The 24,144-nt window shown below is 48.1% G+C and overlaps 2 protein-coding genes across 2 annotated transcripts in view; one reads left to right on the top strand and one right to left on the bottom strand.

The window, feature by feature from the left end:
• ELP3 (elongator acetyltransferase complex subunit 3) overlaps nt 1–3,196 on the top strand; it is a 98,628-nt gene extending 95,432 nt beyond the window's left edge. The window contains exon 14 of the mRNA XM_009283434.1: nt 2,724–3,196. Coding sequence (XP_009281709.1) covers nt 2,724–2,800 — 77 coding nt within the window. The 3' untranslated portion in view covers nt 2,801–3,196. The remainder of the gene's footprint in view (nt 1–2,723) is intronic.
• Nucleotides 3,197–18,996: 15,800 nt separating this feature from the next.
• Nucleotides 18,997–23,210, bottom strand: LOC103902386 (serine/threonine-protein kinase PDIK1L). Its single transcript, XM_009283433.1, has 3 exons — nt 22,589–23,210; nt 21,333–21,549; nt 18,997–19,358 (listed from the first exon to the last, which is right to left on the bottom strand). Exons 1-3 carry the CDS (start codon nt 23,132–23,134, stop codon nt 19,123–19,125), a joined length of 999 nt encoding a protein of 332 aa, XP_009281708.1. The 5' UTR covers nt 23,135–23,210; the 3' UTR covers nt 18,997–19,122.
• Between the last annotated feature and the right edge of the window lie 934 nt (nt 23,211–24,144).

Here is a 24,144-nt window from a genome sequence, read left to right as displayed (position 1 = left end):
TGCTCCAGCGTGGGTCCCTTCCACGGGGTCACAAGTCCTGCCAGCAAACCTGCTCCAGTGTGGGCTCCTCTCTCTCCATGGGTCCACAGGTCCTGCCAGGGACCTCCAGTGTGGGCTTCCCACGAGGTCACAGCCTCCTTTGGGCATCCACCTGCTCCGGCGTGGGGTCCTCCACGGGCTGCAGGTGGATATCTGCTCCACAGTTAATCTCCATGGGCTGCAGGGGGACAGCCTGCCTCACCATGCTCTTCACCACGGGCTGCAGGGGAATCTCTGCTCCGACGCCTGGAGCACCTCCTCCCGCTCCTTCTTTACTGACCTTGGTGTCTGCAGAGCTGTTTCACATATTCTAACTCCTCTCCCCGGCTGCAATTGCGCAGGTTTTTTCCCCCTTCTTCAATACGTTATCCCAGAGGCGCTACCACCATCGCTGGTGGGCTCAGTCTTGGCCAGCAGCGGGTCCGTCTTGGAGCCGGCTGGCACGGGCTCTGTCGGACATGGGGGAAGCTTCTAGCAGCTTTTCACAGAAGCCACCCCTGTAGCCCCCCTGCTACCAAAACCTTGCCACACAAACCCAATACAGGTGTCTTGGTGAGAGCTTTTCCCCTCAAAAGCCTCTTGCCTTGAAAACATTCCTGCAGCACTGGAGCTAGCGAGACATCCCGAGTTAGAGCTGGGCAGCCCTCAGCTTGAGGCATCTCCTGCCTCCTCTTCACAGAAGACTCTCCTGTTGAAAGACAGTATTTTTGTGCAAGAAGTTACTGCTACGAGCAGGGCCGAGATGACGACTGAGATGCTTCGCGAAGCGGCGCAGCGTGGGACCCCTGGGGCACAGGGCCAGCCAACTGCATCATCATTCTTGTTAATGGCTTGAACCTATTGCCCTCAAACGAGGAAGAGCTGGCACTTAAGTAGCACTGCTTAATAGCTCTGAGATTAATGGAGGCAGCACATGATGCTCCGACGAAACCTAAACTGCCTTCTTTAAAATCCACACATTTCCCAAGGGCTTTAGGAAAAAAAGGGGAAGTGTTAAATAACTCTGATCAAGGTGTTTTTAAAACCATCAGCTGAATTAGTTGTCCTTTAGCTTCAAGAGGGCTGTTCTTCAGCTTTAGATTTCGCTAATCCTTTTACCAAGCTCTTCTGGGCCATGGGTGGGGTGGCTCTGCTGTTTTACTGCCAAAATCTGTATGTCATACCCCAGCATCTCTGCTAATGAACCCAGGGGCCGTTTTTTAGGCAAGATACTGATAAATGTGATGATAGTTTTTACTCCGGGGCAGAGATCAGGAAGAGGGGAGCGGATGTGTGTGCAGTAGACTTGGGTTTTTTTTCCTTGGCTTCAGGTTCATGCTGAAGCTGAGTGAATTTGGGTCCCTTCAGGATGCTTTTAGTTGAGGATGGTGCTCTGCTGCGACGTCACAGGGGCTTTGCCACTGCTTAGAAGTAAATTTGCTTAGGTGTTCCCCAATTTGGGGTTCTTTGTGGTTTTTCAAGCTCTTCCCAGCTTCAGCTGGAATGAGGGGCAGGAGGACATCTCAGGCCTGGGTTTCAGGTGGCTTTTCCATACCTTAAATTAATATAACGCTTCTCTAGGATGTTGGCTGGGGGGGGTTGTCTGGAGCTGTGGCGCGTAAACTGTTCGGTAACTATTGCAATGTGCATTCAGGAAATACATTACCGCTATTTTAAACAAATCTGTCAAAGCAGCAACGGATAAAATTGCTGCAGTGATGCGTGGGCAGGAAGGGGTTACCAGCTGCACCGGGTCACTCCCTGCACAGGAGATGCAGCCGATTCCTGGAGAGCCATTTGCAAGCACCGCAGTTTCCAGGAACTGGCTGGAGGGATGAGATTAGAGGAAAGAGGGGCTGCTTCTCTTGATGGAGAGCCGTGTCCTATCTGTCCTTCTGTCCCTACCCACCAGCTGCGCTGACAATGATGCCATGATGCTGAATTCCTCCTCCCTCCCCTGATGACTAATGTCTGCATCTGTGAGTAATTAGATAAGGTGAGGGGGAAGGCTGCTGTGCTGGACCTGTCCTGCTGCAGGATGCTGCGTGAAAGGCAGCCTCGGTCGGTGGGGCTGGGCTCACCCTGAGCGCGCACGCTGCGGGGTCTCATTAAGACAGGAAGGAGAGGGAAGAGGCTGTTTGAGAACCGAGGCGTTTGGAGCCGTCTTTTTCAATGAGGAAATTGGATTGCGGCTGCGGAGCCCACTCGTCTATCTGAAGTGGAGCTGAGCTCATTTCTAGGAGCGATTGGACAGAGTTTGTCAGGTTTTAGAGCCCTTCAGTTCCTGGTAATGATGTCTGCAGCTGGGCGGCTTCCTCTCAAGAGCCTGTCTTTGGGTTTTGTTATACCTGGGGTACTCTGAACTCTTGACTCACGTTTCACCATTGTTCCCGTGTCGCTTCCCCTCTCCCTTGCAGCTCACAGCCTTTCTCAGGACAAAGGACGGGGTGCGTGGTTCAGGGCAGATAGAACAGCTATGTTCCTGCGTTTCCCCCCTTAAAAACACTGTAATTAGTCCAGATGCTAACGAGTAAACACCCCCCACTCCAGCACGGCAGCCAGGGCGGCCCAGCACCGACTGTTCGGAGAGGCCGAGCTCCTTTTGGCACCATCCCTCCATGGAAATGACTTTCCTGCCCGGCCATGGCTTCTCCGACTGGTTTGTCATCGTGCTGAATTAAACCTTTTTGTCGTTCTTCTCACAGGTGTCGGCACAAGGAACTACTACAGGAAGATCGGCTACGAGCTGGAAGGGCCTTACATGGTGAAAAGGCTGGACTGATGCCCCAGGAGGTCCTCACCCCGACCAGCTGCTGGGAGGAGAGAGGAGGCGACAAGACTCCTCCTGGAAAGAAAGCTCAAGGTGACAGACGTAAGCTAAAAACCAAAGCCTGCCAACTGCGAAAGACTTGCTTATGCCAGAGCCCACGGCAGCAAATGGGGCATCTCCTCTGGGGGAGCAGGTCCGAGATCTGCCCGTTGCCCCAGGAGAGGTTGGGGACGTTTCGCGTGTCTCGTTACCTGCGTAAGCCTGCCGGATCTCCGGGGCCGGCTCTGATGCATTGCAGTAGAGGACTGAAGCGTAGGCGAACTAAAAATGTCCATCGTTTTTATGATGCTCTCGGCGGGCTTTTAATGCTTCAGCATTGAAATTGTGCGGGTTATTCTGCAACACGAATGAATTCCTTCTCTGTGCGTGTTTATTTATGCTGGCCTCAGCTGCTTTCTCTCCATCCCAAGCCATGCCGTTTGATCCTTTTACAGTAGGAGGCCATGAGGATTGGAAGCCGTTACCTTGCTAGCGGTAGGAATTGAGATTAAAACTTAAACTGAATCTCTGCAGGGACACACAACCACGGAGTAACTGAGGTTAGAAGGGACCTCTGAGGTCTCTAGTCCAACCCCACTCAAAGCAGGTCCAATTAGATCAGGATGGCGACGCTTGAGTAGCTCCAAGGGTGGAGATACTCGATGGATGTGGACGGAGAGTCCACAGCGTCTAGGTCCCTGTTCCAACATTTGACCACCCGTACGTTGAAAAAGTTTTTCCTAGAGTCTGGCTGGAGTTTACGGTGTTTCAACTTGTGCCCGTTGCCTCGTGGCCTGTCGCTGTGCTCCTCTGGGAAAAGTCTGCTTCTGGTCTCCAAGCTTCTCCTTGCACGTCACGTACTCCAATGCCGTAACCGTCCTCACGGCCTCTGCTCCAGCGTGTTAGTCTGTATTTCCAGCACCGGATCTGCCACTTCTCCAGCCCATGACCCATTGACGGGGGCATGAGGATGCCGTGTGGCAGCACTGTCAGAGGCCTTGGCGAGGTCACGGTATACAACACCCATGGCCCTCCCTTACCCGCACTGCCGTCACCTCATCACAGCAGGCAGTCGGGTTGCTCGGGCACCATCTGCCCACGGGGGATCCCTCCTGGCTGTTCCCAACTCTCTTTCCCTCTCCGTCCCACGGCTGGAAAGGGCTTTGGGGAGGGTTTGGTCCCTATCTGTCCCAGCGCGGAGGTGGGGCTGACTGCCCTGTAGCTCCTCAGATCCTCCTCCTGGTCCTCCTTGGAAATGGGCGTGATGGTTGCCTTTTCCAGGCATCGGGAATTCTATCAGGAAGGGTAGAATTAAAGCTTCTTTTTGCAAACGGTGTGAGGTGGGATGCGAGAGCGAGCTGTGACCCTGGGTGAAGAGCTCAGCACCTTCCTCACCTCTCCCCAGCCCTTCGGTGGGGACGACGCAGGGCAGGTGGGTGTCCTTTGACGTCAGTGACTCAGTGTTTTCAAAAGCAGCGTGCCCGGTGCTCCCCGCTTGACTTAACAAAATCAGAGGGGAGCAGCCAGAGCTCTGACCTGCTCCGCTGCTTTTTTATAGTATTTCAATCAAAAATAGGATTGAAATCCAGCATAGCGACCTGTAGAGAAGTTGACATTTCGGGTGTTACTCTAATAAATGACTCTGTCAGGAGCCTTCTGGAAACTTCACCAATAACGAGCATTCGGACACACGTGATTAACTCGGAGGAGGAGCGGCTCCGGGAGGAAGGCTCTCGCGGCGGCGGTGCCGCGCCATGCAGTAAATGCAATTCTGCCACCGTGATCTATTGCTGCTCCCAAACAGCGACTCGCGGGGTCAGCGGCCAGAACCACGCTGACGTCTGCTGACGCACGAGCGGCAAAGGCAGCGCGGAAAAAGCGTGTCCTTGCTGGAGAGGACCGAAATACCTGGCAATAAAAAGTTTTTATTATTGAAGGTAAACGCTGGTGTCCCGTGTTTTAAGGGCTGGGGAGTGAAAACCACAGACCAGCTTATTGGTACCTAAACCCTGAGCGTGTTTGAGCCTCCTGCCCTGTACGGAGGGTTTGATTTAAAGAAGGGAGATGGAGGCTGTTGCTTCTTGATTTGTTGAACTGGTTTTTTTGATCCTCCAAGACACTGGTAAATGGGGCATGTTAAGCTTCTGACACCGTAAAAGCAGAGGAGATGGAAAGGGATGCAATTTCTGTGCAGAATCCTTAAAATTTTCTGCAAAATTTGTTGTTCTGGTACCACTGACATAATTATGAATCACATTGACGCTTTCGGCTCCCACAGCCCAGTTTTTTTCAGGTACTGGCCAGGAAAGCTCACCACTTCCATGCGTCTGAAAGCGTGGCCCTCCAGCAAATCCAGGAAATAGCAGATACATTTATTATTTTTTTTAAGGCCAATGCTTTTTGAGTTTACTAGCAGCTTTGTCAAGAAATAAAGCAATTTTTTGGGGAATCTTATTTTTAGCTTCCCATTTGTGTGTTCTTTCTGGGGTGATTTCATGCTGCACTGGCTCAGCGTCTGCGAAACTCTCCGGGCTTGTCTGCACGGGCTGGGGTTTGTTTTGAAGTGTGATGTATTGATTTGTCAGCTTGATACAAGTGCAGCCAAATGAATAGCTGGTTTGTACTTCTCGCCGAGCTATTGCTTCCGCTGGGGACAGGGAGTTCCTCCAGCGCATGTTCCTGGCGTATGTCCTGTCTGCTGCACCTCTGGGTTTTGGGATGGAGTCAGAGGGTCTCAGGCGGTGGCTCCGCAGCCCCGTCCCCTGCCAGGGCACGAGCAAGCTTTGCGGGGGCAGGCCGGGTTGGCCCGGGAGACGCGATGGTTTCAGGAAAGGTCCCAGGACGGCAGCCCGAGCTGCGGCTGCTCACCCTTTGTGTATCTGCCCGAGTTTAAAAATACATTGGTATGCGTCAGTCGCCTACGGAGAGCTGGGGAAGGGACACGTTAGCAGGAGCGTGTGAATTTTCCATGGGTTTTAGTGTGGCTCGTGGGGTCTGCGGTTGCCTGGACATAGTTCGGGCAAGATCGTTTCCTGCGGTGCATTCTGCTGCCTGTGGCGCGGCTGCCGGGAGGGAAAAGCAAACCCACACTTCCCTCTAAAGCTGTTCTGAAGAGTTTCGGGCTTTCTTGTGTTTGAAGTACACCAGGCACAAACAGTAACAAAGCCACGAAGCCTGGTAGGATTTCAGACATCTTTAGCTGCAAAAAAGAGGGGGCACAAAGGAAACATGAGACCCAACTGGGAGAAAAGGGGCTGTGCAGATCCTTCCCATGGTGATGCTTGAAGATTCGTGGCCACCTCTTGAGCTAGACTTCATTAATACGGGGTGACAGCGTGGGACCAGGTATCCAAATAACAAACTGGGGAGCCCAGAGGGATCCCGACACAGCTAGAGAGACACAGCAAGTTTCCTACCAGTAGCCCTGTCTCCAGGGGACGTCGCTGTGACAGCGCGGGTGTACAGACAGCAGCTCCTCGCAAAGAGGACTACGCGACGGACGTGGTCATGTTCTTTGCCAGGCCGGTGCTCGCGCCCCGTGTCGTTAATGCTGGCTTGCAACAAACGTCTCACGTTTAGGTGAAGCGCAGTCCTGGTATTGACAAGCTGCAGCTCCTCCTTCTCCCTTCGTGATGGGAATGAGGTCGATTAAGCAGACAAGGGCTTATGCAACTGTTCAAAAGATGAACAAAGTCAAGAAACAGCAATTTGCCTGTAAAACCCAACAGACCAAGGGCTGTGACCGATCCCACGCCTGTGGAAATGAAACCTGGGGCTAGGGAGGCCCCAGATTTCCTTGCTCCAGGTTGAAATAGGTCCAAGGGAGGAGTCGGGCCACCGCTGCGGAGCAGGTGCTCGTGCTGCGTTCCTCCCCGCTCAGTAACCCATTCGCAGCCTCGGTCAGGCAAAGGGGTTTTGAGGCCAATGCTTTCAAGCGAGAGAGCACCAGCGAGGGTTGTGCTCCCCTGCCTCTGCCCAGCTCCTTCGCAGCCCATGAGGAAAATAAGCAAGCAGGCATGAAGAAAGCAAGTCATTAATGGAAGCTGCTCCCTCCTTTCACGGGCAAACCGTGGTGACCAGCTTAAAATACTTTGAAGAAGAAGGAAAAGGTGAGTCATGCTCATTTCTGCATTAATTTTAGCCTGTTGCCTTTCTCCTGCTCCAGCGTTTTCGGGACGCTAATGCTCTCTGCTTGCCTGCGATCAGATGTGGTGAAGATGTGGCACATGGGTGCCAGGGAGCTCAGGTGCAGCTCGAGCAGTAATAACCTGCTCAGGGCAGGAGCACCAGGGCTCGCACCGTGATGTCATTGCTGTAGTCTTGTGCTTTCTGACATGAAAAGAAGCTCTGCCAGCTTCAATATTTCTCTTGCTTCTATTTATATGCCTTTTCCTCATTGCTTTAGAATTATCTTCTGCCCCTGCCTTGGTAGTGCTGGAGCGATTAGTAAAGTGCCTGCTAAGCACACACCTCTCTCGCTGTAAGCACAAGGGCTGCAGAGCAGGTTTTTGCTTCCCCCCGCCCATGGTAAGAAGCTCATCTTTGCCCAGGAGAGCTGCTGGCAGAAGAACCCTGCTGAGGATGCGGGACTGCCTCGACCTGCTGCTTCCTGGACCCTGGGGAGCTGTTACCTCCTGCTTTCCAGTGGAGCGCAGCATCAGACCGGTGGTTGGTAGCTGCAGGAGGGATCAAAGCTGCTGCCCTGGGTCACGCAGGCATCCAGGTGGGTCCACCCAGCACAGGCTCCATCTGAGAAGAAAGCAAAGCCCAGGTAAAGAGTACTGTGAGCCCGTTGCCGAGGCACGCTGTCGCCCCCAGCTTTTGCCCTGGCTGCAAGCGATCTCTAAATGAGCGGCATGGAGACAGGCAGGGACATAAGGAAACAGCCTCAAGTTGTGCCAGGGGAGGTTTAGGTTGGATATTGGGAAAATTTTTTTCACCGAAAGGGTTGTCAAGCATTGGAACAGGCTGCCCAGGGAAGGGGTTGAGTCACCATCCCTGGAGGTATTTAAAAGGCGTGTAGACGTGGCACTTAGGGACATGGTTTAGTGGTGGACTTGGCAGTGCTGGGTTAACGGTTGGACTCGATGATCTTAAAGGTCTTTTCCAACCCAAATGATTCTATGCCTACGTTTTTCAGGCACGTCTGAGCCCCTCTGTCCTCTCTGCTTTGGTGCTCAGCCTGAGCTTGGAGGACCTGATGGGCATCACCCTACTTGCATAGCTCTGCAGCAAAAGAACCCCAGATCCGCCATAGCACCTGCACAACACCCTGTCCCATATCCCCAACAAAATCACACCCGTGGATACCTCCAGCTGGTTGCCTTGCCGACCACAGCTGCCTGTTGGTCATCCTGGTGCAATACCTGTCCTCGCTGCCTGTAGCTTTGCAGGCAGAAGTGGTTCCCGCCCCTTGAAGCTACATGAGTGAATGCGCAACCCGGATCAGGCAAGATGAACAAGGTGAACACAGTGATCAAAGAACCTCTTCAGGAAAAAAAAAAAAAAGCTGTTGCTGGGAGCCATGGGATCTGACGTGCCGACGGCTTTTGGCAGAGCGCCGTGCTGAACGACATGGAGGAAAAATTGGACATGGAAAAAATGGAAATGGACATGGAAAGAGTGGACATGAGGAAAAATGTCTTTACTGACAGAGTGGTTAAACATTGGACCAGGCTGCCCAGGGAAGTGGTTGAGTCCCCATCCCTGGAGGTATTTAAAAGACGTGTAGATGAGGCGCTGAGGGACATGGTTTAGTGGGCATGGTGGTGTTGGGTTGACGGTTGGACTCGATGATCTTAGAGGTCTTTTCCAACCTTAATGATTCTATGATTCTATGACTCTGGACAGTAACTCCTACAAGGTAGGAGAGCTGGCTCCAGGAGAAGGATGTCTGACCACAGCCTAACAGCAGCAGGAAGCTGGAAATTTAAGAGCAGCTGGGAGATACCTCAAAAACTTGAGGTGTTCAATCCTAAGATGGCCAAGGTGAAGCATCACCGTTACAGGAACTGAGCCGTAAAACAGGAGGACACCAACACCAAGATAAACATGGTAAGGTAGAGTATGAGCGGCTCAGCTGCTCTGCTGTCATTAATGTTAAGGGCAATTTTAACATCCAGTAGGCCCTTCTACATCTGGAAGGGATGAATTTAGCAGAATAGATGTTGCTCCGTTTGGAGAAAATAAAATAATACCTGTTTCCAGATTCTAGTTCGGCTCATCCTGCGTCCGGCTGCAAACTCTAAGCCACGGTTAGCTCCATTGCTTGCCAAGACCCCAGCAGCTCCATTCATTATAAAAAGGTGAACTGGAAAAAAAAACCCCAAAGAGAAATACAGAAGGAAAAAAAAAAGGCAAGTAACCCAGAAATACCTAACGACACAGGGCAGCCTCTCTGGTGAGGCCAGGTATCACCAGCAGCACAGGGTGGCGGGGATCTGACCTGCTCTCAAGGATCGATCCCCTTCTGCCAGCTCAGATTTTGTTTTTCTTCTCCGTGCGGCAGCAGCAGGGGCTGCCTCCTGCCTCCAGTGCAATAAGCAGTCACGCCAGGGGCTCGGGGAATCTGCGGCGAATCTGTAAGAAAAGGAGAAAATTAAAGCAAGAGAAGCAGGAGCCAGAAAGGAGCCCGATTTTAAAAAATACAGCAGTCACGATCTGGCTGTGCTCACCAGCTTTGTTTAATCAGAATAAGGAGTCAGTGGTTTGGAAAAACAAAGTTGAGGTAAAACGGCACCGCTCGGACCTCGGGTAATCAGCAGCATGAAATCTTTGGGCTCATCTCGAGTCCTTTTCCAAATGGGAAAAAAGTGGTTTGGCATCGATTTATCGACATCGCTGCCTGCTTCCCCTTTTGTCCCTTCCCCGTCTCAGCTGGCTGGCACAGGGGTGCGGATGGCTCTGTGGGATTTCGTGCCCGAAGTCCCCTTCCGAAGGCCACAAGCCCCTGCACTGACTCACAGAGCCGCTTCGGTGGTTTTAAACTCTTAAGCAACACAGTGGGCTTTATGTTTTTTTCCCCCCTCCCTCTTTCAGTTTGTCTGTAATTGTGGGAAAAAGCCAAATGTGGTGGGTTTAGCCTTAATCTTCCGTGTAAGCAAAAGGCTGAGACTACTCAGTCACAAACTGACAGCTAAATTCATTCAGCACACATCTTCGGCAGAAGTTGGTGCTGGTTTAAGGGAAAAGGTTAAAAAAATCCCAAAACTCTTAAGTCAACGTGTACAAATTCCTCTGTAGATGCCCGTTTTCATCGGTGCTTCCTCTCGGAATCTACGCAGATCTAGTTTTTGTCCAAATCCAACTGACACCCTGATGGAAATTGAATACAAGCTTTGTTATGGGCGTGTCTACCAGTAGTTGTTGTAAGTACCCACTGATGGTTCTTGGGCACTAGATCTAGGCCCAAGCCTTACATATATGCCCTATAAGCCTTACATATATGTGTTTTCATCCCTGTCAGGACTTGATGCATCCCACAGCCCTTTCAGATCACTTCCCGGGACGCCAGCGGTGAAACACAAGCTCAGTACACTGCTCCTGGGACACACATCCTCATGCGGGAGCATCCTTAGGAGATCCTTCCCTCTCCTCTGCCGCTGGGATTTCAAACTCCTGCATCATTGCATGTATCAGGGCGGCTCTAGAAATTTATTTCCCATTAGTATGGTTTCTTTAAGTAAACCTCGATGCCTCTATTTTGCTTAGGAGGCAACTCTCCCAGGAGGTTTGCTGGGATTAGGGGAGCCAGAGGTAGCAGGGCAATGACACCAGGGTCTTGATCCCGGCACAGAGCGCACGGGTGTCCGTGCCACTCACTATGGGGCTGGGACCCACATCACGGCTCAGTGCACCTTGCAAGACATTCACGAAGCCACTTTAAAAACCACTTTCTCAAAAACTTAAACCCCAAACTTCCTGGGGGAGCTGCAAGAGGGCAAGTGTGTTGATGGCTTTTGGGTTTTACGCCCCTGTGTGTACGTCAGCACATGGCAAGACGGTGGCTTCCACCTTCCCTCTCGCCCGTCTTCCTGGGAAACCCGTCCGCTCTGCACTCCAGGCTATTCTGGAGGGAGCAAGCACAAGCTCCTGTGCCGAGCAGGAGCACTGCGAGGAGGTGTGAATAATGCCAGTAGACTGCACATTGTTTCCATTTTAAAAACAAATTAATCTAAATTCACTGATCCTGCAGCTCTTTTGAGAATAAAGGAAAGCTAAGTAAGCTTAAAAGGGAGCAAACCACTGCTTCCAACTTCAAAAAGCCTCAGCAAAATCAATTAAGAGTGTACGAAGAATCTTGAAAGAACAACAGGGACTGACAGATTGAACCGCACGAGCTCATTACCTTTTCGAATCCTCTCTCTCTATGATGTTCCTGCACGTCAGCCGTGGCACGTAGGTGTCTTTACATTTCGCCTGCGAGAGTACCTGGCTCAGGCTTTGCAAACAGAATGCAAATACAGCGTTAGCGTTTTACGCGCTCCGGAAACCGCCTCCTTTGATGGGGGAAGGCAGCAGCTATTTAATGGAACAAAGGAGCAACGTGTTCGAAGTTTAGGATGAGAGAGGAGGAACAACGAATGTGAACTGAGCGCTCCAGTGCTAAAGGTTTTAATTAGGAAATAGCCTGTATCCACCTCCGATGGATTAAGCTGCAGGTTTCCCCATTATTTTGCAAAAATATTTCTCTAGATTCAGTCGGTCCACGAGTGATGCCAGTTCGCTCCCGCACCCACACAAGTCAATAACTTCGTTCTCACCTCTCCAGCCGCGAAGAGATTAAATTCTTCCCCTGAACCCTTCAGAAAGGGGACGTTTCTAGCTGATGAATCAGGATCACAGGAGAACCAACGCCGCGGCCTGCAGCTTTCACCAAAACCAACCGCCGCACCTCCCGTCCCTCCTCCTTCCCAAGCCTCGAGAGCAGGTGGGCAAATCTGCTTTCCTTATCTCGTCCTGAGCCCCTGCCGAGATGAGACACTTAATCCAACCAGCTCCCGCGTCCCCCCTTGGAACGATCTATACCTCCAGCCACCCCACCTGCATGTTGGTTGCCTGCAGATAACTGCTCAGTGACAGGCATCCGGAGCGCCTTCATTAGTCTTTGTGATTAACAGACCTGTGAATTTATTTAGTTCCCAAAAAAACGCTTCCCAGCAGCTGTAAGACTACCAGCTACGATAACGTATTTAACAGACGTAGGAAAAAAAAAGACCTTCTGCTGTCTGGCGAGATGTGCTGGGATTTATGATTAATGGAGGATTCTGCTAATGAATGATTGGGAGGCAATGCTTAATTTTAGAGAAAAATAGAATAGTATCGACTGACTTGATCCCGACTGGGGACGGTAGCAAGTATTTAATTCTTCCCTGGATAAATTCAGCCCCTAGCTGTCTTGCATCTCTGTGAGTGATGTTATTTGTCCCATTGAAAAAAAATTAACTAGTCTGAAGCATCCTTAATCCAAAGCAATCAATTTAACTGCCTGCCTCGATGGACAACTCCAGCATTTAGAGAGGCTATTCTAACAAACCGCTCCGATGCGCGAGGCTCATTGCAGGGGAGAGAATAAAAATGGAGAACTTACACGTTTTTCCCCACCAAAGCAGAACAAAGCTTCACCTTCACTATCTGTTCGCTTGAAACACAAAGCTGAATCACAGATCCACCTTCCTCCCCGTTCTTCTGCCTCGATGGACAACTCCAGCATTTAGAGAGGCTATTCTAACAAACCGCTCCGATGCGCGAGGCTCATTGCAGGGGAGAGAATAAAAATGGAGAACTTACACGTTTTTCCCCACCAAAGCAGAACAAAGCTTCACCTTCACTATCTGTTCGCTTGAAACACAAAGCTGAATCACAGATCCACCTTCCTCCCCGTTCTTTTCTCTTTTCTTCAAGAGAGATTACCGCCGTAGATTAAAAAAAAAAAAAAAAAAATGGGGGGTACATCCAACACAAAGCTGAATCACAGATCCACCTTCCTCCCCGTTCTTTTCTCTTTTCTTCAAGAGAGATTACCGCCGTAGATTAAAAAAAAAAAAAAAAATATGGAGTGGTACATCCTTAGTCACCGCTGCCTGACCTAGGGAAAAAAATCAACAGTGTCAAAGCCCCGCGAGCCGGGGGCTGAGCCGAGGCACCCACTTGCAGCCCTGTCGCCCCGCGATGCACTCGACAGCACCGTTCTCTTCCTAAAATGGGAAGCCGCATAAGCAGCTACCACCGGCAAATGTCCTCCTCCAGTCACCAAAGCAGCGGTTTTCACCAAGACCCAGCTACTTTACCACGACAGGAGCGATGGGCAGCAATATTTAGAGTTCAGCGCTTTACGGTGAGAAAGGAGGACAGCAGCATCGCCGTCTCTCTCAGGAGCTGGAACAAAAACTGTCTGCAAACAGGGCACCACAGAGAGAGCAGCTCCATCAGCAGCTAAACAACGGCTTAGGAACTCCCTGAACCAAAGGTTGCTCTAAACCGCTGTTCAGTAACCGCTCATAGATTTATCTTCCACAAGTAGGTATGATTTAAGCCCTCCGACGCTTCTCCTATCACCGGGGAGTTTAGCAATTCAGCTATGTGCTGTGTGAAACCTGCGCATCCCCCGGGCACCCACTTAGTTCTCGTAGCACAAGGGGGGAGCGCCCATTCAATAGAGGAGTTTGTTTATAATTTAACAAACTTCCCATCCCCCATTCCCAAATTGTAGGTCTTCGAGAAACTTCTCTGTATCTTTCTTTCTTTGCTCAGCTATATTATTATTAATGAGCCGCATACAGCTTCTGAAACAGGAGAATACCATGGATTCGTGCACTCTTCCATTTTATTCCGTCCCTTTCCCGGCTACGGACATTACATTTACCCTTTAGATCACTTTTGAATATTGAGCTTGTTTTCAGAGAGCTAAACGCAGCAGCTCCAAGATTCTCCCCGCCGCCCCTTTCCCTAAGAAGCAGTCACTTAAATTAGAGGCTGTCAGTGCATATCTTCATTTAACTCTAACACCTAGTGAATTGGTAAGACTTACTAAATTGTGGTACCTAAAAAACAATTAAAAAAAAAAAAAAAGAAGTGTCACGTGATTCCGAAGAGATGCTCAGTATTACCACACTTTTTAATGCATCAGTAAAAGACCACAGCATTTTATTAATTTATAAAATACAGAGTTTCAAAAGATTAAAGCATATGTACAGACTAGCTAAAAATATCTGGCAGCTGTGAGGATACTCGCCTAGCATGGCAAAACAAGGAAGAAAATGAGTAAACAGCCATCCTTGTGCCCCGCAATTTTCTCACGTGTTGCGAGGGCGTGCAAACCTATCTGTATTCCAGAAAAATGGACCTGGTCTCAACTAAAAACAGCCCTGGAAGACCACCAGCATGCTCTGAGGAGAGATGGCAGAAAGCAGACTATAGAGTAGCAGTGGCTACAGGATTAGGAAGAAAAGGATGAAGAAACCTTACTTCAGAACAGCAGCTCTGCAAAGCAGAAGAGTATTTACAACCGAAAGCTGCGGCAAGGAAAACCCAGCGTACAGTCCTGATTCCCCAGAACTCCAAGATTGGTTAGAAATCAAGGCAACAACTAGGATTAGGTAAAACTGGGCTGTACTGCAGGTGTAGAGCTGCTATCAAAGCCAGCCCTGTCTCCTACCAGAAGACAGAAGTGCTCTCCAGAACAGCGAGAGGGTGGCTTTTAATAACAAAAGAGCCACACCCCCATTTTCAGCTCGTTTCCAGTCACCATAGGGTCTGTCTGCACAGAGGTGTCAACAGCTGAATGAGCTTCAAAGCAGCCGTGCCTATCGTTGCTGCACACACTTCACACGCGCTAGCACGGTTGGACTAGGGATTCTCTAAATTCAAAAGTCAAGTTTAATTTAACGATTCGAATTAACTTATTTTTTATACGTGCCCACAACAGCTCTTGTCAGGGACCACTCCTATTTGTTATCTGCGGATAACAAATGGACCACCAGTCCATTTGTTATCTGTTACGGGGGACAGAGGTCAATTAATGCTTCTTTGTGCAGGACAAACATGTTTTACAGCCTGGAGGAGCAGGTGAGAAAATGTCACGCTTCCCCATGGAAGGCCGGTGGAGCCTCTGGATAAAGTCACAGCAGGAAGAAAGATCCTCTCCATGAATTTAGCTTATGACACACTGCTTACAATACAGAGTCTTCTATATTGCAGCCACACTCTTCGTAGAGCGGGACAGGGGGAAGATATATATCATCTCTTTCTAACAGAAATAGATGTATTTCTGTCCTCTGTGTGGCATAGGTGGCGCAGAGGGGCTCACCGTGTTATCCTTCTTTTGGCAGTTTATTCCTTTCCTACGAAAGGAAGATGTCCCCGAAGGACACTATTTCACCTCTGCGCAACAGAAGAGCATAGAAGGAACCTTTTCCAGGAGCTCCCAGCTCCTTAAGAAAAGCGAAGATCAGCAGTAGTTTACAGATACATTAAAATATTTTCCGAACAGGGTGCAAATTAGACTCCCCATTTACCTGCCAAGATTCCAGTTCAGTCCTTTTCATTTCCCTTGTAAGAACAGCTGGCACAAGCAGCTAACACAGCAGGAAGCATGATTCCTTAAACTACTTTAAGTGTTAGTGACGCATACGTTCTAATCAAGAGTTGGCATCTTTAACATTCTTTGTATTTATTTTAAGAAAGCATTTTAGTTAATCTAAGCAAGAATATTCAAAAGCTACTGTGAACAAAATACATTTTTGTTTCTGCTCAAACTTTTCAGAATAGTCACTGAACACTTTGCCAGCTCATTCAGCAGACATCACTCAGTTCCGTGGCCAAGCAACACGGAGCAAAGAATTACACACAAAAAAAAAAAGCTCCAATTAAACCTCCTAAAGACAACTTCTGTGCCAAGGACAAGCGACGTGGCATTATCAGTGAGAAGCCAGGGCTGGAAAGGCAGTCAACACGCAGTGGGGCAGAGAAGCCCGTCTCCAGATGGTTTCTGCATGTTTCTTTGCCGTCCTTCGAAAGGGCAGTCACAGGACGGCAACAAAAGGATGCACAAGGGTTGCTTTAAAAAGAGCAAGTTCAGAAACTCCTCCACGACTGTGCCAAGTACGGCCAGTCAGTCAAGGTCACCTCAGCCAAGTTTTCACCTACGCTACTCGCTGCATAAAAGAACACAAAATATAAAAACGCCGAAGGTTTGCATAAAAATAGATTTTTTTGTAGTTCTCCTCTTAAAATTACTGTACAAATAAATAAAGTTATCGTCCATTTAAATATAACCGTTCAGGAAAACTGGAAGCCGGCAACGGTCTTCTGATCGACCCACTCATTCCAAAGGAAGGCAGAGTTGTTCGCTGCCTCCGAGGCCTGCAGATCACAGCGGGACACGATACCTGCAAAGGAAATGCGCCAAAGTTGCAAAATAAAATACTTTTTGGCGAAAGTGCTGGCCCATACCAAAGGTCCCCTGGCCCACTGTTCTGCCTCGGGGACATCAGTAGCATACATACGCTTAGGGAAGAGCACAGGGCAGGTACACAAGCAGGCTTTCCTCAGTAAAAATCCCAGTTCTGAGCAACGTTTAACTTAAGGACTTCCTGAATCCCAGGTTATAGCCATATCCTTGTCTTTAAATTCATGAAAGAAAACTCATTTAGGTGGTTTTCCACACCGTTCTGAGGAGATTTAGTCTCTGGCTGCCCTACACTGTAGAGTTCATTGCCCTGTGACAACAAAGCATTATGGAAAGAAAAAAAAAAAATTGTATCTCCTGTTTGATTCAGACTTGCTATTGGAGATTTTCTTCTGAAGCACCTAGATTTAGCACTGCGAGAAACCCTTTTCAGCTTCTGAGCTACTCCTGATTTTGGATTAGGAAAGTCGGATACGGAGTCGGTCTGTTTTCTGGACTGAAGCATCCATGAATTGGTGTTTAAGACAACCCCATTTTAGAAAGGTGAGTTGGTTTTCATTTCAGTCCACACGAACACAGCAGCTGGCAGCATTTTCAACAGCGTGAGACCAGCACCTCGTGGCGTGGAGCGCTGTGCCACAAGCCATTACTGCATCAACTCCGATTACGTGCCAAAAGCAAGTACGGTAGGTATTCAGCTAGCAGGAAAATGAAATAAATGAAGAGGATTGAGACAGACGCGGTTTTCTGCGTTCTATGTCCTGGCATTTTTCTTCTGAACCTAGTCTGCAAACCTATTTACCATTATGGTTTCATAATGAAAACGGAAAGTCAACAGTAGTAAGCCTGACGCTGTGCTGCTAGAGCCTTTTTTTCTCTTTACCCTTGCAGATTGCTCTATAGCAGGCTAATCACTCCGGGGCTGGCCTGCCAACTAGTGGTACTGTTGCTATTACAGTATGCCAGGCCTCCTGCTTCAGGTGGGAGTCCCCAGAACTGCCGATCCTACCAGACTAATCGAGTCGTTTTCAGCGATAAAACTGATTTTTCTTGATAAAAAGAAGCGTTGGTCTTGCCCACTGAGACTTCAGTAAAGCATTTGATGTAGTACCACACAAGAAAGTATCAGACAGACGGGAGAAGGCTGGGATTAGTAAAAAGGAAGATGTAAGGCAGTTAACCTGTCCCAAGGGAAAACTGAAACGGGTAATTTGGAAATGAAGAGGCTAGAGTAGAGTTTTATCAAGATTGGCACTGGCAACGGACTTGTTTAATTAATGTTTTCACTAACAGCCTTGGCACAATTAGAAGTGTGCCGATGACACAAAGCTGGAGGTATTACGGTTATAAAAAAGGATGAGGAAATATTCAGGGTCATTCACCGTTTCTTCTAACTGACAGGGGATGAAACTCGGTAATAGAAAACATAAGGTCATGCACCTGTGAACAAAAGTAACTGCTGTAACCCAGAACGTTATTGATTTGAAGCAACTCGAGCCAAAAAGGGCTTTAGGATACAAAGTAATTATGAGAGGATTAAGTGATATAGATATGAAAGGAGAGAGATGCGATCCTGGAATACATCAGGAGGAATATTGCCAGACTAGATAGTAAATGCTAGCGCTTTACAAGGACCTGAAGAGACTCGTCTAGAGTAAAAGCAGAAATTATTTGTATATGGAGGAGATGGAGGAGCCGACCTCAATGGAGCCAACCAGCCAACCTTGGACAGGAAGAAACGCTGCTAAGGGTACGATTGTTTTCTACAAAATAGTTCAGAATGGGCAAACACCCGAGAAGGAGAAGAACATTTTAAGCTAAAGGACAAGTCTGTCACAAGATCAAGAGTATTAAGTTGATCAGAAATGCATTTGTGTTGCAAAGGACAACATCCTTAGCTATAAGGACAGCCAGATGCTCAGTCTCAGTGACAGTATCAGACACAAAAACCTTTATTTCTATGATGCATTTATCAAATAAACTCTAGGATATGAAGCCCATGATAGCAGAAGACAGGACTTGAAAATCCTGGAAACTCCCTTCTGTATTTTCATTGCTCTGCTGAAAGACACGGAATCTGACAGGCCATCTTGAATTTTATGTTGGCCGTTGAAACTTCCATCAAGGCAGATACTAAAGAGGCCGTCAAGAACTCACAAGGATTAGGATCAAATTCTTTTTTCCAAAGTGGGCAGATAAAAACAGTCTCACTGCAGGACTCGGCAAGACGACCAGACTTCCAGTCCAGCCTTTTCCAAGACATTCTTCAAGGCCTTTACATGTTGAACAGTTCAGGACAGCTCCTCTATCATCTGGTGCACCCAGCTCTGATACGCTCTGAGCATTAACAGTGCTTTAATTGAAAAAAGAATATATCTCTCTCTCTCTCTCTCTTTAGTCTGACAGTTACTATCACACCTGAATACCATATTTAAGATGCACACCTACAGATATACAGTAACTTTGCCCACTTCAGCTTTTATTTAGTTAGCAAATATACTGTAAAAGCAACAAACAAGCACGGGTAAATGCTGGAGCGATGGCAGAAATCTGCCCTCGTTTGTGGAAATAGAGGAGGTTTAGGGTAAAGGACAGGCTGGCCCAAATACAGACGGCACAGCCAATTCCCTGAACAAACACCATTAAGGAGGCAAAAGTTTCTTTGTTAGACGTACTTCAACCAAATTCCTTTTCCCAAACGTTTATCAAAGCAGTTTTGTTCTTCTAGTATGACTGTATCTTTCTATCACTGAATTTCCAGAGCTGCTACAGGTCACATTCGACTTAGAGGGGTTTGGCCTGGAGGTGAATAACAAAAAATCCCCTGTAAGCTCAGCCTAAACAGGGGGTAGCCTGGCAGAGACACTAACCTGAACGTCCTTCGTCTCTATGAGACGGAGCGTTGACGCTTTTTGCCGTAGGAGATTTGCCTGATTCGGACTTCTAGTTGGAAGGCATCCAGTCTTTCCTTTGGGTTAAAAGCCAGCATATCATGCAGGAGCTTGCAGAGATCATCTGGCATGGACTTCTTGTTCTTCAGGGGAATTTGTAATTTCATGTTGGGATTCTCCAGCAACGCTTCTCCGAGGGGAATAAGCTCCTTGCCTTGGCAGATATAAGTTCCTGAACAGAGATTAGAAGGAGTCAGGTTATCGAGGTAGAGGAAAGTCTACGCAAAATGCTGTTGTGCGCAGTACAGCTAGACAATCTGGAAAACTAAACATCTGAAAGATTACCGGAAAGATCACTTATTAAGAGGCGCCGGCCAAGTCAAATATTGGGAGAGGTTGTTATCAGAAGAGGCTTTTACTTTCAAATAGTAATCAAGACGTTGCACAAGGCTGTGTGCATAACCGTGTGTGGAACAGAGGGAGCAAGTTTAAGCATGGCGTGCTCGTCAAGCAGTTATATGGGCCATCTGCAGAGAAAAGGGGCTGCTGAAGTGACCTTCCTCCATTTTACTCTGTTTCACCCTACTAGCAGACTCGGAAGCTCTAGAAGAGGGAAGGAGACTGTGCTTGGCTGAGGTGACTTGAAAGAGTTAAACACAAAACTTATTTGCTCAGTTAGTCAAACAATTTTCAATTAAAATGACAGGATATGCCATTTACTGTTAGCCAACTCCTCCTCAGCAAGATTAAGGAAGGGAAATGTAAATTTGCTCCTGGTAATCTAAATAATTTCACCGGTTGTTGAAAATGATTAACTGGCTTCCAAAACAGACAGTAAAAACAGCTTTGCTCACTCAGGCTGTTCTGCCCCTGCACCAGGCAAAGAATAAATGTTTCAAAGGCAGCGACCTGTCTGTGTATAGAAAAGGTTGGCCTTGCAAACTCCTTATCTCAAGTTGGCGGGTAGCTATTTTAATGAAATCTGTTCATGCTTTGGTCTCAGCTGCAGCCATTTGCTTGTTTCTGTAGGCAGGAACTAAAACATTTATCAATGTTTGGCATTTTAAAAAGAAATAAATAATGGAATTAGAACTGAGCCTACTTGATGAAAAAAAAAATTAAAGGGGTAGCACAATACCTTCTCAAAGTTCCTCCATAGAAATTCCTTTAAAGAATTTAAACATTTAAAATAAAGACAGACAGGTATACAATGATCTCAGAGCCTGGGTAGATGTCTTCAATTATTATGCTAATGTGCACGACTGGCATTCTCTCCTCTCGAGATGGATTTTCCACTGCAATATACTTTTCTGAAATCGTTTAGTACAAAGTGTTTCAAGCGTGCATGTATGTGGGGGTTTGGAGGGAGGAGGCGGCGGGGAGAGAGGGAGAGAGCAGGCCATCGGAGGAGTCAGCCCTGTGAGATCTTGCATCTCTAAACTGTGAGGAAACTCAGCCAGATGGCAGCGAAGCTTATCTAAACATCCTTTCCCAGTTTATTATTTGGCTCCTTGGAACATCCTTTCAGTGCTCCGAGTGATCCCGTCCCTTGGTTATGCCAAGTCAAGGATACAAGCGAACCCGTAAGCCCAATTCCAGAAACGTTTTGGTTTTAAGAGCATTAAAAGCATTTCTGAGCAAACAGAAGGTTTAGCATCTGTATACTTCCATGAAGAGCATAGCTGTAAGACAGATGCCTCACCAACAGCTACGATTTTTTTCTCCTACAATTCTTTAGTGACAATAAGGGCCAAATCCATTTTTGAAGAGCGTTCCTTAGGCTAAGGAAGGCCTGACAGCAGAGAAGCCAGAAGCGATCTTTCCCTTAACCTTCAAATCCCACAGAGTATTTCTGGCAGAAGGAATGATCCTCCAAACAAGATGATTTGTAAATATAAAAAGCATTCCTTCTGCCTTAGTGATATCTCTTCAAGACCTGGAAACCCTGCATGAGAAGCAACCAAATTAGGAGCAACGCATGCTGAAGAAAAAGAGATTTCTTTGCAGTTCTTTACCAAAACACCCAAAAACCCCCAACTTTGGGTTTCTTTGGGTTGCAAAGTGCTTGCAAATTCCTGGAAAAAGCCACATCCAAAGCACATATGCCACAGCATTTGTAACTATGCCTGGGAGAAACACCTCTCAGAGGATCCCTACGGATCCAGAACGTCCACTGACAACAGGACAGCACCGATCTGATCCTCACCGAGCAATTCCTTCTCAGTATCCCCGTCTCGGAAGGTGATCCTCTCAACCATAGCCCAGAAGATGATCCCAAGGGCAAATATGTCAGCCTTCGCAGTGTAGTGACCTTCCCATACTTCCGGAGCCATGTAGAAGTTTGACCCACAGGCAGAGGAGAAGCGATGCTGGTTCACATTCCCTTTCCCCTGACACACCTTGCTGAGGCCAAAATCTGCTACCTGCAATGCATGAGAAGAAAAGCAAAACAACTTATTCACAAACATCAAGTTTACAAGCCTGTTTACAAAGTGAATTCCACTCTGAAATCCACCGCAGCATGGCACTGACACTCGGCCGGTGGCAACCCTAGTGAAACAAAGAGCTGATTATTTCCTGTTAGCCGTCCGTTCCCCAACTCCTTTCCTGTTGTTTGTTCCCCTTCCTAAGATGGGCAAAACAGGTATCTGTTTGTTATTTTTCTGTGAAGTTCATTCTGATTACATCTAATCGGGCGTAAACATACCTTGAACGACATCTACAGCAGAAGTGGCTCTTATTGTTCCACAGTGAGTGCACTGAATCTCTTGAATTTACCATTATTATTCATAGTGATTAAAACGACATTGATTTAAGTGTCCCTTGATGGCTCTACAGGTCGAAGTACAAATACCATCATTGATCTGAATGGTCAAGAAATGAATTATCTGCAAGGCACCAACCTGTTATTTTATGCCTAACTACGGGAACTCTCGGGATGGAAAGTTCAGGAGCAAGATGGCTCCCAGCTTTTCCAGCTCTCTGAAAAGCAGCTGTGCAGACTTTCAGTCTGGTGCTACAAGAAAGGCAGCTAGCCAGTCTTCATCTCAATCAGGGCACCAACCCTGAAGCACGAAGACGTTCCCCACCTCCCCTGAACATCAATATGTGCTTGAGACAGCAATATTGGAAGCGCTAGCTGTTGTAACAGGGCAGTATGTTCTTAAAGTTTAAGGGCACAGAAAATACTGCTTCATTTTTGCCTGATCATGATCTCCCTGATTATCTAGCATTAGACAGCCCTGAACTGCTCCTCTCAACAGTGGATGAAGGGCATTACAGAAATACACCATCGTGACCTCTACTTCCTAAAACAAAAAGCCCACAGCTGGTATCAGATGTTCTGAGTACATTTATTACAAGCTACAAGTATCACAAGACTTACCAAAAGACCATTCCAAAGCACGTGATGCGTAAGCATGTAGATCACGTACTTGTTACAGCAAAGTTTTATTCCCTTACCTTTACTATGGGACTTCCACGTCTATGAGAAATCAAAATATTGTCAGATTTCAGGTCTCTGTGCACTATCTGGTTTCTGTGCAGGAAAGCCACAGCGCTGCTGAGCTGCCGCATGAAGCTGTTATTCAGCTGAGCATCCGGGCTGCGAGACAGCAGGTATTCATTCATGTTGCCACCGTCACAAAACTCCATCACGAACCACAGAAAGCAGGCCGATTTGGGATCCATGCACCTCCGCCCTTTCAGGCAGGTCTCAATCAGCAGCAAGTGGCTGTCTGATTTCCTGTAACGATGACTAATTGGCTGAAAGACTTGGCCATTCTGCAGGATACACTCCTCCAGCTGGATCACGTTTTCATGTTGCCTCTGGATGCTCTGCAGGGCCCAGAACTCTTGCAGAGCCAGTTCGACATTTTCAGGCACGTTACAGTGCATCCTTTTAACAGCTACTTTGCTTCTAGTTTGATTAACGATGGCCTCATAAACCACGCCATAGCTCCCTCGGCCCACTTCTCGAACGATGCTGTACTTGGCTTCCGTAGCCATCCCTCACTTCGGCCCAGCGAACAGCAAATCGGAGGAAAATATTTGAACTCACGGCCTTCAGTCATCACCTGCAGTAAAACCCTGGAAGAGAAGGGGATGAAAAGCTTAAAACTCTCCCAAAACTAGCAGCTTGCCAACGATCAACTGCAAATACTTCCAACCGGTATCAATTTTAGTGGTATATGCATCGGTATATGATGCAGCTGCACGAGGACCGACAGCTAAAATGGGGTTTTAAGAGAAAGCCTATATCCATGGTAACTTTGAGACATTATCAAGTACAATCCTGACTGCACAGTGGGATACAACCACCCGGGAAGTGACATCGATTTGTCCACAGCGGACGAAGTTTAGTGAGAAAGAAAAAGAATTATGTAGACACGTTTCCTAGGCAGGGCAGGAAAGGGAAGACAAGACCTCCTGGGTAACAGCTGAACTTACTTTTACCAGAATTGACTTTTAAAGAAATAAAGTTAGCCAGAAGTGCCAGTTTGGCACTACGTCTTTCACCCTCGCTTTCCCCCCTCGAAAATTTACTTATCCATCAACGGCTACATCATGTCCCAGCACTTCCACTACCAGTTTTCTACCAGTCCATGCCCTGATACTCACCCCCTTTCTCCAGCTCACCCCCTTCCAACCCCTCCACAAGCCTTACACTGCACTTCCCCTCCACCTCAAGCTCCCTGTCCCACTCCCAGGCCCCCCACCCCATGTCCTTCTTCACTTCATTGAACAGTACAGGTTCCCGCTGCAATTCTCATGGTCCCTCATTCAATTCCGCCCCCCCAGCCCTATCCCCCCTGATAACCCTGCTCCCTTTTCAGCCTCTCATTTCACTTCTCCCTGCACCAGTGCTCTTCAACACCATCCCACGTTTTGCTCCCTAATAACGCATTAATCATTCCCTGCTTTCATGCCCCACGTTTCTTTCCCAATCCCCTTAACCCTTCCCCCTTCAAACCGCCCCCCCGCTCCCTACCCCACCTGCTGCTGCCTTCAAAGCCCCC

This window comes from Aptenodytes forsteri, unplaced genomic scaffold (assembly GCF_000699145.1).
Source record: "Aptenodytes forsteri isolate BGI_AS27 unplaced genomic scaffold, ASM69914v1 Scaffold534, whole genome shotgun sequence".
Classification (NCBI taxonomy): Eukaryota; Metazoa; Chordata; class Aves; order Sphenisciformes; family Spheniscidae; genus Aptenodytes; species Aptenodytes forsteri.
Note: the sequence above shows the minus strand (reverse complement) of the source record. Positions and strands in the feature narration are given on the sequence as shown.